The sequence below is a fragment of the Barbus barbus genome, assembly GCF_936440315.1.
Source record: "Barbus barbus genome assembly, chromosome: 7".
In the NCBI taxonomy this organism is placed as follows: domain Eukaryota; kingdom Metazoa; phylum Chordata; class Actinopteri; order Cypriniformes; family Cyprinidae; genus Barbus; species Barbus barbus.
Genome location: NC_136735.1, coordinates 26,356,734 through 26,383,892, shown reverse-complemented (window position 1 = coordinate 26,383,892; position 27,159 = coordinate 26,356,734). Strand labels below are relative to the sequence as shown.

At 35.1% G+C, this 27,159-nt stretch overlaps 1 protein-coding gene across 1 annotated transcript in view; it reads right to left on the bottom strand.

Annotated features, from left to right (window-relative positions):
• The window catches only part of LOC306872506 (bifunctional heparan sulfate N-deacetylase/N-sulfotransferase 4-like), a 72,791-nt gene that overhangs the window by 23,933 nt on the left and 21,699 nt on the right, over positions 1-27,159 (bottom strand). The window contains exons 3-6 of the mRNA XM_079421095.1: positions 18,435-18,522; positions 17,319-17,473; positions 7,516-7,701; positions 3,732-3,860 (exon numbers count right to left, since the gene is read on the bottom strand). Of these exons, the coding sequence (XP_079277221.1) occupies positions 3,732-3,860; positions 7,516-7,701; positions 17,319-17,473; positions 18,435-18,522 (558 nt within the window). The remainder of the gene's footprint in view (positions 1-3,731; positions 3,861-7,515; positions 7,702-17,318; positions 17,474-18,434; positions 18,523-27,159) is intronic.

Sequence of the window (27,159 nt, the reverse complement as noted above, 5' to 3'; positions counted from 1 at the left end):
ACAACCATTTTGTTGTTTGTATCATTCTCTAACTTTCCCTAAGCTAGCATAACTTAATAAGACCCAGAATCACACACACACACACACACCCCATCGGCTCATTTAACAGGAGAGTCCAGCTGGAAAATTTTGTCCTCAAGCGTTTTTCCTCTCTCTTTCTGTCCTTTATGCTTTCTCTCTCTTGCTTAGACACAAACAAACACATACTCCCTCTCTCTTTTTCTCTGATTTGACACCCTTCCATTTCCTGTACAAACTGCTTAGTTCCGCTTATAGTCTCTCTCTCTCAGTGCTGCTGTTCTATGACCATCCATTATCAGGATAATTGAAAGTTGACATTAACATACATAATGTTCTCAGCTGAATATGTTGTGTTGCTCTTAAAGGGACAGTTAAATTTTTTTTAATTCATCACCCTTATGTTGTTCCAAATTCTGGTATTTTTCCTGTTAAAATAGAATATATCTTAAGAATTATTTTCCAATGAATTTACCTAGAAGAATAACCTGCCACAGTCTAATCGGTTCTGCCACAGTTTCATGATGAACCCAAAATATATTTACACTTCTTATAATAACATAAAAGATAACATTGCATTTTGCACCATAGCTTTGGCAAAGCATGTCAATCAAACTAAAATCAAAACTGTGATATGGCTTAGTGTGCATATCAAATACAAAAGGCTGCAATTTAATTAAGTATATAGACTGTTGCACTGTGTGTTCCAGCGTGATGCGAGGCATTGCGTTCATTTACACGTGAACAGCTCATGAACTGCTATTTACATGTCACATTTTCACTGTAAATGCAGCGAACTCCATCTCTGCATGCCCTTTGAGTTTAATGTGCATTATATGCACTAGTTAGGTTTTATTTTCACATTCACACAATTTCCAAGATGTTTGTGAACAGTTGATCACAACATTTCACTAGATTTCCACTGAGAAGTGTTTGTAAACCTGTTGTCACAGATACTTAAAAGTCATATGGTCCATTATGTTAGGCTATATAGCCTAACGAAATGGACCATATATATGTATTTGATCTGAGAATATAAGGGGAATATAATATGAGTTAAGTGTATATAATGAAATAAATTTAGGTCTGTTCATTTCTCATTGGGTTCTACAGAAATAAAAAAACAGGATACGAGTTTGGTACAACATAATGTTGAGCAAGTAATGGCAGAATGTTCATTTTTGTGTAAAATATTCCAGTAACAAACGCCCCATGCATACTGTCCTGTTTTCTGGGAAGGGCATAAATGAGGGTAAAACGGACTGTCAAAAACATTGTGTTCTCCCCTCTGTAACTGATCTTATGCTCTGTTAACCTCATGCTCTCAAACACATACTACACACTACACACACACACACACACACACACACCTCGTTTCAGGGAGAGGACCTCAATAATGAATGGGCAGATAAATGAGTTTCTCTTAAAGCCCTCTGGACAGAAAGACAAAGAGAGCACAAGGCACGGTGGAAATTTTTTCCTTTTTCAATCAATGCTGTACCAATGTTTTTTCAATATAATAACGTTTTTATCACCGCCATAAAATGTTTAATCAATGCTGATACTGAATGAGTGAGGAGAAGAGAAGTGTGACGTATGTCATTAATAACTAGTGCTCTGTCTTCATGTTAACGGTGATTCATTTTAACACAGAAGAACGTGGCTGTAATGAATAAATCAGAGAGCCTACGGTCAGATTAATGTATGGATGTGATGGGTTTGAGTTTAATGTAGAAAGACAGATGTGTGATCATGTTACTGGTAATGCGCTTCTACAGAACTCTCACAGCACTTTTAAATTCAATAATAGTTTGGTTTGGGTGCCTATTGTAGAAAGGTATTCAAACAAAATCCACAAAGGAATCTAACTGTCTGCTTTAGCTTTCATTCGGTGTGATGTTCTGATTGAATTAGAACATTGGATTACTGTTGCTTAGGGATAGAAGACTCATGTTTAATTCACTAGGGGTGGAGTCCAGACTCTAAAGCCACACCCACATGACTTCACCTATATTCCTCAAAACATTACCAAACAAACTAAACACACATTTGACAACAATCACACCATAAATTGAGCAGATGCTACAAGTATTTAGAAATTCATATAGAACAATTGGTAACACTTTACAATAACAGTACATGAACAATCATGAACTAATACTAGTAATAAATATAATGTAAAGATTAAAAATGAAATATTTTGATATATTAAATCATTGGCAGAGTAAAATAAATTTTTTTAACCAAGCATAAAGCCAATATCACACTCCTGCAGTTAAATAATAATTAAATTAAATATAAAATCTAATATATAAATATAATTAATAGAAAATATAAATTAAAAATACAGTTAAATACAGTATACTGTTCCACACTATGAAGAAGAAAAATTAATCTCAATATCTTTTTCTCATCGACTTTTATTCAGACAACCACAAACACTTAACACACTATTAACACACACTATCACACACTGTTGGCTTTGGCAAGGTAAGTGTGAAGTGAACAGTCTCATTCCACATACACTGACTACAATATACTACATCTTCACACCTCCATATCTCCTTATGTTCATTTCACCCCCTCTCTCTATCTGTGGGTTGTTTATTATTGCTGGTATAAGCAGATGATCAGGATCCGTGCGAACATGAGAACACACACAATCTCTGATTACATTCAGCTTGTTTTTCAGGTCAGTGCTGCACCATGGGAATGAGTCAACCCTTACTCATGGCCTTTAGCAAAAGGAGAAGATTCACTCTAATGCTTTCTTCACACAAACAAACACACTGACTCTTACATTACATTTTCATACCTTATACACAAAGAATGCACAGGATGTTAGTGCAAGAAGTTCACAATATATATAGTACTCTATCTATTTGTCAACCCATTTACAGTATCCATAAATGCTCCACAGTAGTCCTTCAGGATTTTACATCAGACAACCAGTGTTATTTTAGTAGCATTTATAAATGATTATAGTATTTATTGATATTTTTTTCATTTGTATTTTTATACCAGCTTTCAAAATTTTGCTATGCACTTTTTAATATTTCTATTTAACTTTTTCAGTTTTAGTACTTCAGCTTATTTCAGTTAGTTAACAATGCAACATTTAAATTTTTTTGTTTAAGTCATTTATTTTTTATTTCACTTACCAATAATGATTTATAATAGAACAGTACAGCAACCAAACAAACATAAACCAAGCGGATTTGGGCCAAAATTGGATGCACGACCTTTGACATGCACAACAAAATGTGTGGGAAGCATTCTTTCCTTTTTTTCAATTTAATAACCTCTTTTTTCTATCCATACTATGCATTGTTATATGGTTAGATGCATTATTATTTTTTCCTACAGTCCATGACCCTATCAGGATAGACCTGTGAGTCGCAAACCACTGGTTGAGAAGCACTGAATTAATGTAGAAACACACAGTGCACATACACGATTGTACACGCACGCTATTGTTTTTCATTTGAATGCTGATTCAAGTAGAGCAGAGTTTCAACATAAGAACAGTGATTCATGCTGGGAGAACAAATCTATAAGCAACACTAACATGGAAACCCAGAGAGGGAGAGAGAGGAGGGGACATGAGGACATAATAAGACAGAGAAAAACAATACAACTGGCTGATAGAATGAAATGAGCAGAGACGACAGGGAGTAGCGGGGTGTGTGTGTGTGTCTGTGTTTTACACTCACAGGGTTGAGAAGAACGGTCAGAAACAGCTCTCCTCCTCGTATGCTTTTGTCCAGTTCTTTAGGGCCTCCCGGATACTCTTTATAGAAGATGGTGTGTGTGAATAAGCCGCATGTTTGACGGGGCAGCACCTGCTCTCACACAAACACACACAGACAGAGTTTAAGACTACAAAGATTTGCAGTCAATAAAGTGCAAACCAAATTATGAAACTTTTAATGGTGTATTAATAAACCTCTGTCATTTATCCTCTAATACTGCCAGTTTGAGTTCTACACATGACATTTTATTAGGTCTCATGTCAATGAATCTGTATTCAAGTGTTGCGAGGAAACAACTTCATATATATTCATCCATTCACTTTCTGTCTAGATCAGTCAAAGATAACAGAATCATTTCTCAGTGGGAAAAAGCTGAAAGCTTCAATAAAATATGTGGCAAACAGGCAAAGACTGACAAGAAGAAAAGAGAAATAGAATAAAAATATACAGTGACTCAATGTGACAAAATTACTGCTTGACAACAACAGAAAAACTGCTCTCGCCTTTTCTAGCTCATGTCCAGGTACAGTAAAGCACATTACATATGTGACATACGACAAAACAACTGCTCTTTTCAATGTAATTACAAAAAGAATGTGACTGAGGTTTATCATAAAATAGTCTATGAAATTCATTGTGCAGTATATTCTAAATGTTCTGAAGTTGTGAAATAGCTTTGTGTGAGAAACAGATTGAAATTTAAGTTTAGTAAAAATTCACTAGAAGACTAGACTGCTTATTTTTTTGTGCAACTTTTGTCCTTTTTGAGTTTTCAAAGTGTCTTGTTTCCATACAGCATTCCAATGAAGTAAGAAAAGAATATGGTTTAGAATAACGTGAAGGTGACTAAACAACGTTTAATTTTTTTTTATTGTAATTTTCCTTTAATATCTCAACTTTTCCCTTACAGCAATGAGATTAAAAGGAGAGGAGATTTTTCTTTGCTTTTTCAAATTTCTTGAACATTTCTCAATAGAGTCTTCCAAGGACTTATCTAATTTATAGCAGCATGACATTTTTGAACATCAAATATAATAATAAATATTTCTTGAGAACAAAATCAGAATATTAGACTGATTTTTGAAGTATTATGTGACACTGGAGAACTGGAGTAATGGCTGCTTTGCCATCACATAAATATTACATTTTAAAATATATTAAAATAGAAAATATTTATTTTAAATTGAAATGAATTACTCCAAGGCACTCGTAGTAACAATAAAAAGCCTTTAATTAACTGGGCTAAATCATTAAAATAATTAAAAAGGTAGATTGGGAATTGCATTTGAAATAAGATGTTCAAAAACATTAAAAAAAAAAAAATCTTACAAACTCCAGACTTGTGAACAGTATAGTGTATGTCTGACTTATTGTACTTGTACTTCCTCTGATAGACAGGTTGAGAGATGCTGGTACATGTATAAGAACCAACAGAGTCAATTTCTCAACACTGTAACAGTGTGTAAATATCAGAGAGGCAGCTAGACTCCTCCAACAAACTGCTAAAACAGCAAAATCTATTACATTAACACATCCACAAACACACTGGGCTCTAATGCACTGATAAGAGCTTTCATCACCCATATGCTTGTTTTCGGACTGCTTGATTGAGCTGGAACAGATCTTTGGGACTCTCTCCAATCTTTCCATCTAACTTAAACTTAATTGCTTTTCCCACTTTAACATCTATCTCTGTGTATTATTGTGTGGCACGCATGTTCCACTATACGTGTGCTGTTTGCTGAAACTATGCATAGACCCTTGACGGGCAAAGAACAATTGTATTGCACACATTTAGTCTTGATTTCATATTTTAATCTACTCCATAAACTGTCTGTCCCACTAACATGCCTGGAGAATTTATTAAACTCTATTCATGTGCTCTGTCCTTGCTATTCGCTTTTCTGCCACCCACCTTCCCTGCCGTTTCTTTTCATTGAATGCTACTTGCCCTGTCAGTATATTATTGTGGTGGTTTGTGAAAGAAGCAGTTAGTTCTATGGCATGCTGTCGACTTGCTGTATTGCAGAGCCAGCTCAGACTGTAACATTCTGAGATGCTTCATAGCCCCATGGATCCAGACTCATCAGGATTCAGTGCTCTGGATCTCTGATCTGAGACCGTCATGCTTGCACCGAGGAGGCCAGTACTTAGGCCACAGGTGTCCAAACAACTGACCTAAAACCTGTTTTGGAGCATCTGCTAAATAAAAAAAGCCAGAGATTTGGGCTCACAAACACCTGCTTCAAAACATCTGTCTTTGGCTAGATTTAGAATGCTCATAAAAAGCTATAGATGAAGACAGCTAAATTGCATGGCAAAAAAAAATCTGATCTGATTTAGGCCTGCCAACGTTTGTTCTTTTGTATTGTGAATGAGGAAAAAGTGACATTTCTAATTCACTAGAAAGAACAAAGAAAGACATGTTGTAGTGGGCTGGTGGTCACACAAAAGAGAGTACTCTAATTAGTTTGTCTGAACTTCAAAAAGAAGGCACAAATATTCATAAGAAACAAATAAAGGGTGCATTAATTCTAATTATTAATTAATTAATTTAAAATAATCTAATTTACTAAAATTGAATAAAGAATTAAAAGCGGTTTTATTTTTTAAATATTGCCTTTTCTGTTTCATGCATAAATCTAACAAAATCTAGTTATGTTTATGTTTGTCCTCAATGAAAACAATTTGGCAATTGGGTAAGAGAAATAAAATTATTTCAAGACATTGTTATATATTATTAAGAATTATTACGAAATTAAAGGTCTTCTACATTTATCTTGACTAAAGGAACTGGAAAATACATAAATGATAACAAAACCAATAAAAAGTATTATTGTATCAAAGAAAAAAAAATCTTCCTCCGTCTCTCATGCTGTTCCAAACGTTTATTACCTTATTTCTTTAGAGGAACACAAAAATGAGCTATTACTCAAAATGGTAAAAAAAAGAGTCCCAAAAACATTCTGCTTAACATTTCCGTTTGTGTTTAACAGAAGAAAGAAAGTCATCTGAGTTTGAACGTTACATGAAGGTAAGTAAATTATATACTTTTATTTGAGGGTGAGCTATCCCTATTTAAAAAAAATTGATTCAAAAAATTGATTCAAAGCTGATTCAAAGTTGGGGACATCAAAATCTGTGTGTGTGTACCACTACTAGATTTGGCTGTGGTGGATGTACTATGGGGTATTTCATCTGAGTCCCAGTGTGTCAACATTAATTCTTTTGGAGTGTATGTGTGTTTCATTGATTTGCTATGCTAGCTGTTGGCAGTCTCTTGAAGGCAAGTCTCACTGCTTTTTCACAACACTACCTGTGCAGCAACCAGTGGCAGATTGCTAATCTATACAGCCTCCTGCAAAGTATCAGATGGGTCTTGTCCATTATCACTGATGTTATGTATGTTAAGTAAGTTTGTTATTGACAGCTTAGCTTGCTAGCACAGCACTAAAGGGTTAAGAAAAGTTATTTTAGTTAGCTAGATCAAAATATTATAACGCTGCATTATTAATTAGGATTTGAGGAAGGATCTTGTACGACACTGCCTGTGGCTGAAATCAAATATTAAACTATTACACGCTCCAGTATTAATATTCTGTGATATTAACCTTTCGTGTGTGTGACTGTTTCCTGCAATTTTATGAATTTTATTCCACATCAAAAAAACGATAAACTTTTATCATACGCATATACAAGAATTCTGTGTGGTGCAATGATGTGTCCTCTTTATGTTGAGCCATACCATGATGTCGTTATGAATGAATCCCTTGCGGTGGCGTGCAGGTTTGAGGTGTGGGTATTCCTCAGTACTGGTCACTCGTATCCCCCATGCTTTCTTCCAAGCCTCATACAGCTGAATATGGACTGGATATACACCAGAATGATGAGGGGCCACGGCATATCCCAGATCTACTGGAATACCATGCTCCTGTAAAGAGAAATACACACAAATAAATATATTTTATAGCTGAATGTCATGCACATACACAAGCGTATTACAATCTTTTATAAACACATATACACACGTATTTGAATACTGAATTGGATGACTTACAACTTCAAAACATTTAACACCAATCAAAATTCAGAAAAGCTCCCACTCTTTTTCAGTGATCATTTTTTAGGACTTTGAGGACTTTTCCAGGACATTTTCAATTTAATTTATCTCAAACCTCTCCATGAAGTACCCCCAGCACTGCACATTCTGTATGTCTACCTATATCTGACACACCTACTTCAGTTCTTGCAGTCTCCACTAATGAGCCGATGAGTTGAATCAGGTGTGATAGATGAGGGATACAAGATTCAAGAGTTTTTATTTGTCACATACACAATTATACAGGGTATAACCAGCAGTGAAATGTAGGTCCAGCAGTGAAATGTAGGTAGAAATGTGCAGGGCTGGGGGTACTCCAGGACAGGTTTGAGAACCACTGAATTAAGGCATTGAATAAAAGACCAGGATCACTTCCTTAAAATATGCACAGTTTATGGCCATGACTTTAAAATCAGCTCATTAATATGAGCTCTTTTAAATTACAACAAATGATCTTTGGAACCAGTTTCAATATCAAATTAAAAACTATTTGAAAATGATTAATGATAATATGTGTGTATTATATATATATATATATATATATATATATATATATATATATATATATATATATATATATATATATATATATATATATATATACATACACACACATAATATTACACAAAGATAACCTGGGTAAAAACAAAATGCAGTTTTGAAATAATGATTTCATTTATTAAGAGAAGAAATCTGTCCAACCCTGCCTGGGACTAACTCTAATAAATGGTTGTGGGACCCTTTGCAGCAATAACTGCAATCAAGCCTTTGCGATAACTGGCAGTGAGTCTTTCACATCACTGTGGAGGAATTTTGGCCCACTCTTCTTTGCATAATTGTTTTAATTCAGCCACACTGGAGAGTTTTCGAGCCTGAATGGACTGTTTAAGGTCATGCCACAGCATCTCAGTTGAATTTAAGCCCGGACTTTGATTTGGCCACTCCAAAACCTTAATTTAGCCATTCAGAGGTGGACTTGCTGGTGTGTTTGGGATCATTGTCCTACTGCATAACCCAAGTGTGCTTGAGCTTGAGGTCACAAACTGATGGCCGGACATTCTCCTTCAGTATTTTCTGATAGAGTGCAGAATTCATGGTTCCATCAATTATGGCAAGTCGTCCAGGCCCTGAAGCTGCAAAGCAGCCTCAGACCATCGCACTACCACCACCATGTTTGACTGTTGGTATGATGTTCTTTTTATGAAATGCTGTGTTGGTTTTACCCCAGATGTAACAGGACACACACCTTCCAAAAACTTTTGTCTCAATATTTGCCCAAAAGTCTTAGGGATAATCAAGATATTCTTTGGCAAATGTGAGACGAGCCTTTGTGTTCTTTTTGGTCAGCAGTGGCTTTTGCCTTGGAACTCTCCCATGGATGCCGTTTTTGCCCAGTCTCTTTCTTATTGTTGAATCATGAACACTGACCTTAATTGAGGCAAGTGAGGCCTGCAGTTCTTTAGATCTTGTTCTGGGTTCTTTTATGACCTGGATGAGTCGTCATTGAGCTTTTAGAATAATTTTGGTAGGCCGGCCACTCCTGGGAAGGTTCACCACTGTTACAAGTTTTCTCCATTTGTGGAAAATGGCTCTGACCGTGGTTCGCTGGAGTCCCAAAGCCTTAGAAATGCCTTTACAACCCTTTCCAGACTGATACATGTCAACTATTTTGTTTCTCATCTGTTCTTGAATTTCTTTAGATCGCAGCATGATGCGTTGCTCGTAAGCATGCTTTACTTTGTCAGACAGGTTATATTTAAGTGATTTCATGATTCAACAGGTCTGGCAGTAATCAGGCCTGGGTTTGTGAAATTGAACTCAGCTTTCTAAAATAATGTGTTTAATCACAATTCTTTCATGATTTAACAAGAGGGGCAATTAAGTTTTCACGTAGGGCCAGGTAGGGCCATTTTGTATTTACTTTTATTATCTTTGTGTAATATTAAAATTAGTTTGCTGATCTGAATCTTTTAAGTGTGACAAATATGCAAACCCATAAAAAAAAACAGGAAGCGGGCAAAAACCTTTTCATGTATATACAGACATTTTTTATGTCTGCTACACTAAGTAAACATTGCTGTAAAAAGGAAAAATGAAAAGTGAGATGAATCTGAATAACTTGGCCATTGCGTTACTTCTCTAAAAGCTGACAACTGAACAGAATGTTGGGAAACTAATGTTAATTGTTTTTGGCCAGTGGTCTGTTCTTGGCTAAAGGAAAACACAATTACATTTTTTTTGGTAATACTTTTCCAGGAAAACTGAATTTTTTATTTTACATGATCCGATTTTCCATGTGTTTTCCAGAAGTGAAAAATATGTCATCAACTTTCCAGGTTCCACAGTGTAACCCTGAAATTTGGGTAAGATTTTTTTAATGTTTCTGAAGGAAGGCAAAGCTGAATTTTCATTACTCCAGTCTTCAGTGCCACATGATACATCAGAAATCATTGTAATGCATGGTATTGATTGCTGCTTGTCATGATTGTGGCTGGATATGACAAAAAAATCCCTCAGAATTACACTAAAGAGAAAGCTTGTTGTATGTCATAACTGGTTAGAACACATTGTGATGCATATATGTATATAGACAAACATTTAGAACTCAGTTAGTACTGCATTAATCTATCTGCTGAGTGCTCGAGTAAACAAAATCACCAAAAACCCCATTTCCCAGACAGAGATGCACACACATTTTTATAGCTGGTGTACTCATTCACACTTATCTTCAGAGTTACACGGAGCTACCTCAGAGCTATTGATTCGAGGCTTTATGATTTTTATGAAAAATCCATTTTCATTTTTAAATTTCTCTGGGCTAACTAATTAAAATCAGATAGGTGAGATAACAGACATCTAAAGAACAGCTGAGTCGATAACTGTATTTTGAGGTGAATTCTCACATTTAACTTCCATATCATGAGGATCCAGTAATCCACAGAATTTCCCTCAAGAGAATGTGCACACACACACACACACACACACACACACACACACACACACACACACACACACACACAAACACACACACACACACACACACACACACACACACACACATTCTCCATCCTCTCATGTACACTCGTCTGTTAGCTTAGCTGCACAGCTCTCTGATTTAATCAAACCCCCAAACCAATAAAGGCAAATCAAAGCAGTCTTCTCTAGATTATCAAACTTCTGCTCGTGGCCCATTAAAATTCTCTGTCAGCTCGACTCTCACAGTCTCTGCCCTCTGAGCTGACAGACACTAGTCTGTTTAACTCTGCGCCCAGAGTCAAGAGCATGCTAACTCTTTGACCTTGGTCACTCATGTAGGAGATTTTTCCTGGGAAATTTTTCAAGTGTGCAGTTTGTTGATTGTCATTGACTATGAACAGATCCTTATGGCAGCTCTGAGAGAGGAAAATGTATTAAAGTCAGCATGAAATGGAATCTATTTTCTAAATGCATATTGATCTCATTGTAAATGATTCATCCATGCATATGTTTCATTTTTTTAAGATAACATTAAGCCTGCCTACATCCAATCAGCAACCAATGAACTGAACCAAGACCCCATCCTACATTTTTCTTTTAAATAATCTGCTTTACTCAGATGTGCGTCACAATATTGAAAAGAGGATGCGTTGCTACTTCTGTTACATCTAGACTTCAAGAGAGAGAAACAACTCACACACATTCACATATTTGTTTTTCTATAATGGTGTAGACTTTTCACGGGCATCTATTTTTTTCATACCGATCTAATGATATTTTCTATTTCCTAACCATCACATAAACCTGCAAATCACATAACCATCACATAAATCTTAATTAAGATATTATTTTCTACATTTATTGTGCTTTTTTCCTTACAGGCACTGTTGGCTGCTCCCCAAAATGTAGTTGATTTCAGGATTTACTATCCTTGTGGGGACATTTGGATTGCATAATACCCTCATACACACAGAGCAATAAACACCAGTGTTGAGGACACTACTCACTACTTAGTATCATGCTGTGATTTTAAAGTAGTTAATTTAATCTCAAAGGAATTTCTATTTTCTGTTCATTTTCACAATAAACAGTTAAACTATTTATAATTATTCTACTTTATTTATTAATTATAAACCAATTATCATTTTTATGATGCATATCTTAAGATAGAAAGTCTGGGTTTGCAACAAAACAATGTTTTATGAATAGGGTAAATAAACCATTAAGCACACTTTCATTTTTGAGCTCAGATTATAAAAAGAAAAAACAATTTATTATCCTACTTGATGTCTTAACCAATTGATATGTTTGTTACTATATACCTCCTATAATTTCAAGTCATTTGGATCATTACACACTGAGATATGAGTCTCCTTAAAAGCTGTCTAAATACTTTCATCAAAAGAGGAGCTCCTTAAATGTGCGTTTTTTTAGATGTTTAAGCCTTTATTTTGGGTAAATTTCACTACTTATTGTAAAATTAAGAGATTAATGTTCAGACTTTTGCATATTATAACCTGTAACTTGGATGTGGGAAATAATTACATTGGATCCAAAAGATAGTTTTAGCAACACAGCACAGATGCTACAGAACACAGTTAGCTGACTAGCTGTATAAGATTGTGTGCTACGCTAACATATTACTTCACAGGCATTACTGGCTTGTGAAAGTGAAGTGACATACTGGCAAGTATGGTGACCCATACTCAGAATTCGTGCTCTGCATTTTACCCATCCAACGTGCACACACACAGCAGTGAACACACACACACTGTGAACACACACCCGGAGCAGTGGGCAGCCATTTATGCTGCAGCGCCCGGGGAGCAGTTGGGGGTTCGGTGCCTTGCTCAAGGGCACCTCAGTCGTGGTATTGAGGGTGGAGAGAGCGCTGGACATTCACTCCCCCCACCTACAAACCCCGAGACTCGAACCCGCAACCTTTGGATTACGAGTCCGACTCTCTAACCATTAGGCCACGACTTCCCCACTTTTGAACTTTCACATCCATAATACTATAAATTGACAGTTCATTGCTGGTCTGTGGTTTTACAGTGCTGTAATTTTGAAAGATTTCATATTATGCTCCAATTAAGCTCAGTGTGCTCTCTTTAAGCTCTTTCACATTAACCACCTATGTACATACTTCATAAACAAAGGGATAACCACCAGTTAACATTTAAAGTCTAAGGTAATCTTTATAAAATGTCTAATAACTTATTTTAACAGCTTTTAGATGACAAAATCGAGACATAACTATAGTTTATGCCCAAAGATGAAAGAGGCATGGCGTCTATCAGAAACCTGTCGTATCTCTCCAGGAAAAAAGCAACTAAAGGCTGGAATAAACTACATGTCTTTTAAAATGTGAACAAATCCCTTCCAATCACAACAAACTCACACAGAAATGTGAGCTTTGTTTCTGTGTTCATCCCCATGAATTAAATGTTTTATTGGTGTGTTTTATTTAATTTTTTAATATGTGTTATTTAGCTGAATGTGGACTAGTCTTGATGTTGCAGTGTGCTTAAATGACATTTCACTATGAATATATAACTGATCAAATTGAATGCCCTGTTGCTTGATTTTAGTGTTTTTTTTTTTCTTTTTGATTGACTTTGTACCTTCAAATAAATTTTTTTTTTAAGGTAACATTTTCAAGTTTTTTTTTTTTAAATAAACAAGAATTTTTAATAAAACCTGATGCGAGCTTAATGGGAACAGGGGTGTGCTTAATGGGTACACAAATGTACCCATTAAGCACAGCCAGACTTTTTGCATTTAATGATGTATATCTTAATCAGAATTATTTTGTCATTGAAAATAAAATTTTATATTTTTATGTGAGAGATTAATATTTTATTTTAACATTTTTTTGTACCAAAACCAATATCATGTGCACTAAAAATGTCTCAATGTAGATTTTGGTGAGCTTAATAGGTACGTTTACCCTAGACTTTTAATGTTTAAAGTGATTAAAACATTATTAAACTTGAACAGTTACATTTAAGGTCTTCGCACACTGAGTCCGAAATTCTCGTCCAAAATTTTCACCTGTTAAAAAATAAATACGACCTCATGCGGTGTCAATCACGTTTACACACTGCCTCCGAAACTTTTGTCCGTCATTAAAAAAATTGGACCAGGTTCGATTTTCTGCGTTTTTGTATCCATAGCAATATGAAAAACCTGGAAAAAAAAAACGCATAGGAACATTTTGGACTCAGTATAAAAGGACCTTTACACTAAATCACTTGAACAAAGTGAATCACTAAAACATATCTGACTCCAAAACTGCAAATGAAAGAGGGACATTGTGGGACAGCCTTATAGGAGAATGTGTTCGATTATTGTCTGAGATCTAAAGCAAACAATGTGATTTATAGAAATGTATTGTTTTGTTACACTACATCACTTGACAGAAAATAGTGGCTTGTTGCTGCTGAAAAATGTTGTTAAGATGCAGTTAGTTTTTGTGCAAAACAGTTAAACACAAACACACCCACAGTAAAAAAAAAAAAACATATTAGGCTAATTTAATTTAATTTCTAATATTTCTATTTCTCAGACGGCTAAACACACAAAGCCATTTAAAGTTCACTGTAATATGAAGACCTCTTTATGGATAAAGAGGAAATGATTGAAAATGATAATGTGGGGGAAAATAAACAACAAAGATAATAAGTAAATGGATAAATCAATCAGTAGCTTTATGAAACAGACTATTATTTTCAAAATAACTTTTGTTCAATCTTAATTTTAGTCACATTTTAATGCAAACTGCATTTGCATAAAAAACTATTAGCTAAACTGCTCAAGCCATAGCGCATGACTCAAATTATAATTTAGCTGGAGGTTATGTTTTCAGACAGAGGCTGTGCTTGTTTGTGACTTTCAGCAGGGGCACTTTACGCTCTGTAGTTTATCACTCACTCCGCCATTCACATCACACGGCTGTATTTGTAATATTCAAACAGCCAAGTGACAGTGATGCTAATACGCAACCTAACAGTACAGATGAAGTCTTGACATAGACAGCTAGTGAGTACACAACCATCTACAATACATTGCTGTATAAATATCAATATATAAACTGAATTTTGAATAATTTTTTCCTGTAACTCACCAATAAAGGAGTAGTTCACCCCAAAATGAAAATTTGCTGAAAATGTGAGATGGTCCTCACTGCAGAACACAAGATCCAGGGGGCGAGGTTGGATCTAGATCCAACTCCTCCCACCTTACATAGACCTAAACCTACCCGTCTCCACCCCCTGATCCCTAAACCTACCCATCTCCAGAGGTGGGTAGTAACGAGTTACATTTACTTGAGTAAATCTTTTAGAGTATATTTAAAAATGAGTACTTTTACTTTGTTATTGTGGGCGACGCTCCTCTCGTTACTTTATTTGAATGCAATACAAATTAAAAATGCTTCAATTTATTCCAAACGCGCCTTCTACTTTTCTCTGGGCAATAAGCGATGCCCGTTCGCGAATGATTTATTCTTTTGAGTCAATTCTGTTCGAAGGCTTGATCAAACCAGTTGGTAAACCAGTGAATTGGTTCGCGAATCAGTTTGAATGATTCATTCAGTTCCCTGCCGCACGCGTGAGTCGTCTGAAGCGGTTCTCACTCAGAGTTGTAACAGAAAGTTTAAGAACATCAAGAGCGTTGAAGACGTGGCTTTGGATCTACAGTCAGTTGAAAGCAAATCTGCAAAGGCTATAGTTTGCTAGCTATAATATATGTGTTGCTAGCTATAATATGTGTACATATATATGTATATGTATATATACATTTTAGATAAATATCTATATATCTAAATAACTGAAGTGACATACTGCCAAGTATGGTGACCCATACTCGGAATTCGTGCTCTGCATTTAACCCATCCAACGTGCACACACACAGCAGTGAACAACCGTGAACACACACCCGGAGCAGTGGGCAGCCATTTATGCTGTATTGGCATGAAAACCCCAAAACCCCACTTTTAAAAAAATATCCAAAACCCCACTTTTCTAGGGCGTTTCCAAACTTTTGGAGGTCAGTGTAGTTGAATTTGTTTCTTCATCAGAACGTATTTGGAGAAATTTAGCATTACATCACATGCTCAAAGTACTTGGCTTTTCACGTCACACACAGCTTTTCACTTTACAAGACATTAATTGTCTTGTCAAATGTCGATTATTGTGATGTTGTTATCAGCTCTTTGAATTCTCATTCTGTTGGCACCCATTCACTGCGATTGTGATGTTTTTATCAGCTGTTTGGACTCTCATTCTGACGGCACCCATTCACTGCGATCGTGATGTTTTTATCAGCTGTTTGGACTCTCATTCTGACGGCACCCATTCACAGCGATCGTGATGTTTTTATCAGCTGTTTGGACTCTCATTCTGACGGCACCCATTCACTGCGATCGTGATGTTTTTAACAGCTGTTTGGACTCTCATTCTGACAGCACCCATTCACTGCAGAGAATCCATTGATGTTCTGATGAATAAACAAACTCTTCTACATCTCGAATTGCCTGAAGGTGAATACATTTTCAGCAATTTTAATTTTTTTATTTGTAGGTGTTACAAAAAGAAAAGTGTTACAAAAAGAAACAAAAGGCCAAACTACACCACATGTGCATGAGTTGTACTGCAATGGATGGGTAGTTCACATGCGTGACAATTTACTTGTTTAGTGGGTCGTGCAGATATCCTCTCTAACGATTCAGCTGCAGTGTTTGGCTTCCAAACAACTCATAACTAAATAAAACAGGCTGTGTGACAATGAGAAATGCCAATGATCACCCCACTGTGTGCCAGCATACAGCTGGATTATTTTCCTTTGAAATTCTCTTGGAAATCTGAATGTTTTTGTCACGTTTTATAGGGTAATTCGTCATTTTTTAAATATGATTTAGGAGATATATCTTGTCCATTTAATAGACAGGGAACGAAAAGGAGCAGGCGGGTGAAAGGGATCAGGAAATGGAATGAGCCGGATTTACACTCGGGTCCCTTGCATCAATTTACAGTATGCGTATCACTCTGAAATACATGAAGGGTAAATATATGTGTCAGAGTATTACATTCTGCTAGCAAAGTGTCTTTGAGTGTGAAATGAGAGTGCTGCTTCACAGAAAAAGGGGACAAATAAATGTAGGAGTGTTACCGAGAGATAACTAAATGAGAGCACACACACGCTTACACTCACACTCTCCACCATTCGTGTGCAGGTTTCAATGATTCTGTCAAAATCATAAGAGGCACTTCTCTATTTGAGGAACAACTGAAGTCTCAAAGCACCTGTAAAACATGCATAATTAGTGTTCATTTTCTCACAGTAAATGACACGACTCGCTGGCAGGCTAATGGTTCCTCCAGGGTGGGTATTTTGCTGGATATGATAATACCTGGATGATGGTTTTGTTCACTGATTGTGTAGGGGCAAGTTAGAAGTGTAGTTTTTCTCACCAAAGCAAAGTCTTTGTTCAGGATCATTTGTTCCATCAGAGAGGATTCATTGTGGAAGAGATGAGGCTGCATATGACTCCACATATGAGGAAACCACCAGAACTCATCAACATATTTCAACAACAGATCATCTCCATCATCTTCCTCCTGCGTACCTATACAAACAAACATTAGCTCATTAGCATGCTGGGCATTTCCTTTGGGCCTGTGGAATTTAAAAAAATAAATATCTCTTAGTCAATGTCTAACAGCATCATAGAAGAACGAATGTAATTTCCATTGCATTATCACTTCCACCACAGCTCAAACATTTATTTAGTTTAATAGGATTCTGTGGTGGAAATGATGGTGAGGGAAATATCATTTTAGACTCCTTTGTTTTGCTAAAGATAGTTTCATAGTTAGCATTTTATGTATTCTTACACAATTAAATATTTTCACTTTTTATATAATTTGACAAAATCAGATTTGAATGGATATGCTATATGCACACACACAGACACGCACACACACGCACGCACGCACGCGCAAACACACATACACACACACATACATATACAGTATAATTAGGAGTTTATTGCGGCAAAAGTTTTAGTTAATGGTATGTTAATATAGGGAATTGGACCTTAAAATAAAGTGTGACTAATAAAACATAAATACACTTAAACTTATTTAATTTCTTATATACTTATTTAATTTTAATTTAATAGCTTGCCAAGGCAGCACTGATTTAAAAATCCATATAGACATTAAAATAAACAAAAAAATATCTTAAGTAAAGTATCAATGATACTAAAATAACACTGGTCTCTTTTTGTCTACATACGTGGTTCATGTCCAGAATAAGCTACAATTTGCAAAAGAAGTCAGTGTCACTAATATAAACTTAATTTAGTTATCCACACAAACACACATACACACACACACTTCAAAAATAGAACATGTGAACTTTAACATGATGAACCAAAGAAACTTCAGAGTTGCTATGGTAGAGTTCTGTTACCATGCCAATCAGAATATTACAAAACGCCTCTTTATAGCAGTGTGATCATGCATGTTGCAACAAATTAGTTTTTACATTTGATCTTTTAACATATTTTATCTTTAAACAGTTACCTGTATGGAAGAATTTCCCAGAAAATCCCAGGTTAAAGGTGAAGTTAGAAATGTATGACCTCAACATGTTCTGTGTTTCCAGAAGAGCCTGGAAGATAAAAACATCAACCATTAGAAGCTGAAGATTGCACTGTTGACTGCCTATCCACTGCTTAATACACGCCCATTTATCCATTATATATCAATCAACCATAATATACACCACAATATTGAACTTTTTGAATTAACATCATGCGGTAGTATATGTGTGCACGGTCTGAGTATACGCGTATAAGGATGTGATCGATCTTTCCGGGATGAGTAATTGCATTTGGGTTTGGCAGGTGCCTCATTGCAGCAGTTCCAATAAAACAGTCTTGTATATTTCTAGCCTAAGACACCATGCAAATACAATCAATATCTGTCTGACAACTGACAGTGAGTGTGAGCGTGTGTGTCACTGTTTTGTTGGATATATGGTAATATCGCAGAAGGCAGGAAGGGGCGTGTTGGCTGACTTAGACGGTGTCATCAAGTCATTACTCACAGAGCTCGGGGAGATATGCTGACACACACTCCGGCACACAAGCAGACACACATGGACAGGACCCAGGAGACAGGTGTAATATATTTGATTTTATCCTCCAGTGAGAGTGTGGCAGTTATCTCTGATGACATTTTGGTAATTAATTCCATTTACATTCAACTAAACAACTGCAACAAAATCAGCACAGGTACTCGCATCCTGGTAATCGAATCAACTCACCCACTTGACTGTGCGCCAGTCTATGTGCGCTTTGCATCTTAACCTAATAGAGTGGCATTTTGATCGAGCGCTCATTAATTTAAAATGATCTGGCCTCATCTAATTCAATGTTCATGTCGTGATGTGATATTACTAAAACGGAGGGTTTTGTTGAGATGCGTTTTTGAATACTGAGTGGAATGTGTTATGTGTCTTTTGGGAGATTCAGCCTGATGTTCGATGGCTAGTGGCTTGGTACGCAGGAAGCAAGGTAAAGGGGAGTGAGTAAGATGAACCTGTGAGTAAGTTAACCCAACTCCTGCATCAAGGTATTTGTACATGCTTTTTGTTTTTTTCATGTAATCATATAAACAGGAAGTATCCATCAGTATTCAAGCACATGGCAAAAGGTCTATGAAAGAAATTTGGTGTAGAAACAATTTTCGGTTACACTTTATTTTAAGGCGCCTTTGTTATGGTGTAATTATACATTTAAGTACTGAGTAATATTAATTAACTACGTGTACTTACTATATGGTTAGGGTTAGGATCAGGGGTTGGCTTAGGGTTACTTGCATGTAATTATGCACAATTTATTGTTATTATAATAGTAAGTACAAGTAACATGTAACAAAGACACCTTAAAATAAGGTGTTACCTAATTTTCACTCAGAAATTGCTAGTAGATTTTGCAAAAGAAGCAGCAAGTAACACATTGAATTAAACAATTTCTATAAGTATAAAAACATATTTTCTTGTAAAATGTACTCCAATAATCTTTGTTTTTTTGCAACTTTTAAAAATATTTTTTACAGTGTGTGATTTTACATTGGCCAAATTTTGGCCCCAATAACGGCCCAGTTTCTAATATTTGGAATTAATAAAAATACCTAAAGGAGCAGAGTTTTTTCAGGCAAATATTTTAGTCTAGCAACTGTATATGTTTTAATAATAATTTATAATGTTTAAAAGTAAAAAAATAAATATTTTTATGGCAAAACTTTCTGATATGTTCAGTTTGTGGTTGACCCAATTTCTCCATCACATTATACAAAATAAATATTTATAATTCAAATATTCATAAGAATAATTAAGTAATAAATATATATACAAAAAATGTATGTAAGTAGTAAAAAGCACCATGTGAGTCAAACTATGTGTTTTATCTTATATTAATATTAGGGCTGTCAATCAATTAAAATATTTATTTGCAATTAATAGCATGATTATCTTGGTTTTACTTGTGATTAGTCACAACTTAATTGCATATTTTTATTTGTTCTAAATGTACCTTAAATGAATATTTTTCAAGTTTTTAATTCTCTAATCAACATGGGCATGGACAAATATGGATGCTTTATGCAAATGTATGTTTATTATTATTTAAACCATAGTCAACATAGAGCATGAAGACTAGACATGTTTCAAAGGTCATAGATGTTTTTCAAAGGACTTGTTCGTGTCTATTAGACACACGAAAAAAGAAATAACAGGTCCCCATTACTTCTCTTTCTTTGCACTGAGCAATTTAGCCTGCTTACACAAACCTGTTTACATTTTTGCTCACTTCTTCTGAACATGCAAAATGTACATTTATTATTTATTATTACATTTGTTTGCCTTTCTGTGCCTACAGACTGTATTTTGATGCAGCTAAATTCTCAATAAAAATATTTTCATTGATATATTTTACTGTTTTTGTTGTCAGATAACAGAATGAATTTGAAATAGTGACTGAAACGCGACCCATTAAGACTACATAACCAGCTCTCCCTTTCAAGATGTTAATCTGCACAAAAATCCTGATATCGAGCCGTCGTTTGATGAAATCAAATACACATAAGATGGTCCCACTTTATATTAAGTGGCCTTAACAACCACATACTTACATTTAAATTAATAATTTAGTACAACACACTTATTGTGTAAATACATGTTTTTACCTTGTACTTATATTTTAAAAATACCTGCATGTAATTACATATGTAATTAATTTCTGTAATTACATTTATAATTACACTGTTGACCCGTCCCTTACACCTTAACCCACCCTTAAACCTAGACATACCTCCAAACCTGTCCCTAACTTTACCCGTATCACACCTAATAGCAGCAAAAGTGATTTGCAATACAATATGAACACAGTAAGTACATTGTACTTATTTTTTGATGTAAGTACATAGTTATTATGGCCACTTAATATAAAATGGGACCCATAAGATAAAGACAATAGCTGTGCTGTGATTTAGGCTATACTTGCATGTAAAATTAGAGAAGCAAGATAAAATCTGTTTAACTGAAAGCGCTGCTCCTCTCTGCCGCTCGCTGAACAATGGAGATGCACAGAGAGAGAGAAAGAGGTGCGTTTGAGTGCGATGGGAAACCAAGACCTCACCCGGCTTGTGCTGCAGTACCGGCGAGTCTCAGAAACTAAATAAGGTTTGTGCAAACCGTAAAGATTTGTCGCTTTTTTGAAGGAAAAAAAAAAAGTCGCTAAAGGGGTCTGCAAAGTTGCTAAGTTGGCAACACTGTGCATCTCCATTTCTCTAACTATGGGCTAGGCCATGGGTCAAATAGAAAATGCGAGCTGCATTAATCGCACGTTAATAAAATGAGTGCTGTTAAAAAGAATTTGCGTTAACGTGTTAATTTTGACAGCCCTAATTAATATACATGTAGAATAAAATGTAAATATTTCAATAAATGAAAGCACATAAGAAAAAGACAATTACTATATTATAATTAATAAATAGATGAAAGATAATTGATGTGGTATTTTACTTTACTTGAAAAGTACATCCTCAGCTTATAGCTACTTACCAGAAGCCACTACAGCCAATGAATCACATTTAAAAAAGCCCTATGTTTGTGACATTCTGTCACAGACACTACATTTTAATTTATCCAATGAGATTCTTGTTTTATCCAATGATAATAGACGCCTTCCTCTACGTTTTCTTTGTATAGATGACAACAAACAGGACCTCATCTTAGCCTGCAAAATGTAGATGGGATGTATTCCGTTGCAGGAGTGAGAAGGAAGAGTTCAAATAAAAGAAAGAGAGAGAACACATTTAATATTGATGTGGAAATCTGGGATGTTGGGAATCTGACATCATAAGAAAAGAACGGCAAGTGCAGGAGGGATGGGAGGGGAATGACAAGATGAGAGGAGAGAGTGAACCTGAAATGGATGACAGAAGGAATAAAGAGATAGACAGAGCTATTCTAGGAGATTTTTAGACACAAAGTTTCCTGTTCTCTAAGCAAGCCGCGACATGCGCATGCACACATGCATTAATCGCAAAACTCTTCCAAAATGTGACTCTAAAATAGCAACGCAAACAACAAACATATCGGAAAAGTTACCGAAACGTCCTCAGCTCATTTCTACGCTCTGCACTCGGATCCACTGTCAGGGTCCTCTTGATTAAAATGCAACAAACTGAGCTAAATTAATTATTTAACGGTTAGGTTTTAAACAGCTCTGTCTTAAATCGATTCCTTACGTTTACTGCGCACACTTCAAAAGAGTGCACATGAATCATTAATGCTTTAATAAGCCAAAGAAGCAGCTTCATAATGGCATCATAGTTCTGATGCTTCCCGTCAGCTTGGAGATGCAGTGCATAACATCAATCATAAGAGCCAAAAATTGTTTATTTTGAATAATCTATGTTTAATAGTTATTTATAATGACCAAAACCTTCACATGCTTTACCCCAGTATGATATTATTGCTGGTTTTGAGGTTTGAGGGTTACTGTAAATTTTGAACCTTCGGCTAAATTTTTATAAACCAGTCTTTTGGGTCTCACTCCAGGGATAGTTTATGGTTAAGGGTGTTTATAGGGTTCAGCCTATGATTATTTGGAGAGAAGGTTGTTCCAGGACAAATAAACAATATAAGACTCTGAATCTACTTAACACATTGTGCAAAGCGTTCACATGTACAGGATTTATCACAACAGTTTTGCACTGGGTGTGAATTACAAGGAGGTTGAGGGAGGACTGGGGGGATCTGGACCATCTAATTAAAGAGGAAACCTTCTACAATTGATGTCAAAATTAAAGATTTAAAAAGCATATATGCTTAGCAGCCTTATTTTTACATATTAAGTTTAAACAGCTTGTGAAATTTAATATAATTAATATATATTATATTATAACAATACAACATAATTTCATCTGCTCCTTTGAGTCATACTATTGACACTGCCTGAGCTGTCTAATATATAAATGCACAGAACAAAATGACATGGAAAAATCTAGACAATAAACCACTCAATGAAATTTGAATGAGTACAATTGTATCTTATTATACATTTGCCACGTGTAATATGAAGCAAACATTGTTAATATATTTTAAACTTCTTTTAAAATATGCGGTAAGACTTTATTTTAAGGTGTCCATAATAAAGAGTAATTACCTAGTTAAGTACTTAGCAGTAGACATTGTACTTACATGAAACAAAATGTAACTAAGTTATGGAACAGCCTGTAATTACAGTTTGTAATTATGTAGATGTAATAGGCAGCTACTGTTACACATACGTAACAGACTGAGTCTGTTACAGCTACTTATGTAACCAAAAGATTGTTACATATGCTTTGCAGACTTTATGCAACATAATTATAAAAGTACACAGACATACTTAAAATAAAGTGTATCAAGATTGTACTTAAGTGTACTTCATGTGTAACTATACTGTACACCTTATCCAGCTGCACCTTAGTTTGATTTAACCCACCTGTAAGTGACCGCAAAATGGTCATGTCACTTTGTTCTGAGCATGTTACGTGCTTATGCAGTTAGGGGTGTAAAAAACGCAAAGTAGTCAGATCACCAGAGAGGAGCGAAGATTCATGTTCCTCCATAGTACATGAAGATAATGTGGAGTTTTACTGTGAATGGTGCCTTGATTCTACTTAATTACAACTTAGTAGCCTTTGGTAAAGCGGAGTGAGGTATGTGAAGTTGATATACATTACGTTTTGTTGTTTCTTTCATGGTTTTATGAGCTCTGCTTGTTAATTAGTTGTTTCAAACTGTCTATTAATTTCATCGTTATTTTTTCTTCTGTTTCTCCTTAAATGTGTACTTTATTTATTGTATGTTTCTGTTTATGAGTTGTATTTATTGGTTTTGTTGTTTCTTTGTGTAGTTTCATGGTGCTAGCATATGCAGCGAAAGTTTAATGGCGCTTTTAACGGGCGAAATAAAGAAGCATCCGTCAGAAACTCTCTGTGTCCCGTTGATGGATGCCAAAGGGCAGCTACACCACCAGTACACAGTTTAAATACACGTAATACCTTTCTAATTACATTAAAATGACAGAATATTACACAGGCATGAGCTACTTAAAATAAAGTGTATCAAGATTGTACTTAACTGTACAAGTAGCTGTGTAACAGACTCGGCCTGTTACATATGTGTAACAGTAGCTGCCGATTACATCTACATAATTACAAACTATAATTACAGGCTGTTCCATAACGTAGTTACATGGTAAGTACATTTTATTTCATGTAAGTACAACGGCTACTACTAAGTACTTAATTAGGTAATTACTCTGTATTATGACACCTTAAAATAAAGTGTTACCAAATATGCTAATACTATCTACTGAAGCAGCATATTTAGTTTTAAAAAACTAAAAGTTAAAAAACATAAAAGTTTCAGACCTTCAGAAGACTAACCTCCACAGACTGTCATTAATTTTTTTTTTTTTTAGTTATTTTTACTTAAAACTTTTTACCCAACTGCAGTTTGATTGAGATTAATTGTAATCCACAATGAAAAAACATAATTTTTGAAAATGGTTAAAAATGGAGTTATCTGTTTTTGCAAATGAACTCTTCATATGAACATCAGAAAAACATATATATATATATATATATATATATATATATATATATATATATATATATATATATAAATATTTTATTTATTTATTTATTTATTTATTCTAATATTTTTAGCAAATCAAAAATGCCATAAAATATTTTTCTGCATAATTTGTCATTTTTTCTTGGATAACTTGTCATATTATATATATATAAAATATTTGTAACTTGTGTATATCAACATCAGCCACTATGAACGGGTGTTTCTGCCAAGTTTACAACCGTCATCACTTCTATATCCTTCATTAATCCAGATGCTGTGTCTGGATACTAGTGGCATTGGAAGCTTTCAGAAAACACACACATACACAAAAGCCTAATTTCCACACTCACAAGCTGTCTTTGCCAACTTCAAATAGAGATCGCACACAATTAAGCTCATTTTTAAACTTATTGTCTTTGGTTGACCTAAACTGTCTTGGATTAACTGAAGTGGTGGAATTGCTAATTTGAATTCATTAATCAGCTTCAGCCTAATAAGTAACCGCATACGCTCAGATCCACTGAGCAAGTAATCAGACAAAGTAATCAGAGCTTACAATAATACAGTTTCTTCAAGGAAAGTTCACTCTACTGACTTTTGCTCCACAGAAATTGAATCAGTGCCCTTAAGACGTAATGGAGAGATGTATAATTCACTTGCTCAATACAGGTGTGCAGTACAAATGGACAGTTTGATAAGACTTTTTTGCAAAATTGTCTTTAACTGAAGGCAATGTTTAAATAAAAGCTCAATATTCTTGCATAAAATAGACTTCATTAATATAATGTTGGAGAGTTTCATAAAAAAAGTTTTGAAAAGTAATATTTAGGGGCTTCTTTTCCTGGAGGCAACACTAGTGACAATGGCAAGAAATTAATCAAACTCTTTGCCATAGCTGAATATCAAACACTGCTACATGATGGAAACTAATGAAAATTGTCTTTTTTATTTTATTAAATGCTAAGTAAATACTGAAAGGTAGATATTTAATATTGGACGACAAAAACAAACAAACATGAATACCAATCATGCTGGCTTTCGTTATGTTCATATCCATTAGAGTGTCACACAAATTGCTTCTAGGCAAGATATAATTAAAGAACTGCAAATAACATACAATTAATTTAGATTAAATGTTTCAAATTGAAGTTTACTCATTAACAAATGTGAATGTCACACTTTCTTTACTGAACATATTATCGTACATGCATCATGTGTTTTCAAAGCAAACTAAATTTGGTGCAAAGTTTGTTACATATTGTTCAACAGAAGGTTAACAGAGACAGTCAATGTGTCAAAGTGATATGTGATACATAAAATTATTCCAAACGTTTCCCCTAAACTACAATCAAATGTAAACAACTGTAAGTTTATCAGTGAGTTCATAATGTTTAGATCCTCATAAAATAACAGTGAGGGGAGAAAGAGACTGATAACCAGAGTTAATCAGATTGACTGACTTTTATTAGACTGCAGAGTGAGCAAATTATATTTAAAGATTGCCACCACAGCTGTGCTTCATTTCATTTCACACACATATGTAGACAACCCTGTAGCGAGGGATAAAAAACACACATCCATGTCGAAAATGGCGTATGTTGTTTATCACTCATTCTTTATATCTTTTACCTATCAAACTCACTGTCCTCTTTTGGGTTCTTACATAATCTCTTCTCATCCTTCACTCTTTCATCTGAACGTTTCTTTTTCTCTCCTCTCTTTTCGCGTCTCTCTGCTGACATTGAGAGCCGATCAGGGAGAAGATAGAGTGACAGAGATGCATGTTAATGACCTGAAAGCACTGATCGATTCCTCACAGGGGAGAGATAGAGGGAGAGGGAAGGAGGGAGAAAAGAGTGAAAGTGGTGGAGGGAAGGAGGAGGGGACCTGTTGAAATGCTGACAAATAGCTGAAGACATCTGGGCAGGCAAGAAGACGAACATGCCCCCAGAGAATGACAGAGAGTGAGGGACAAAGACAGAGAGAGACAGCCATTTCTAGAGTTTTGTTAGCAACATGTTTCTTAAATACTAAACTGACAAACCAACATCTATCTATCTATCTATCTATCTATCTATCTATCTATCTATCTATCTATCTATCTATCTATCT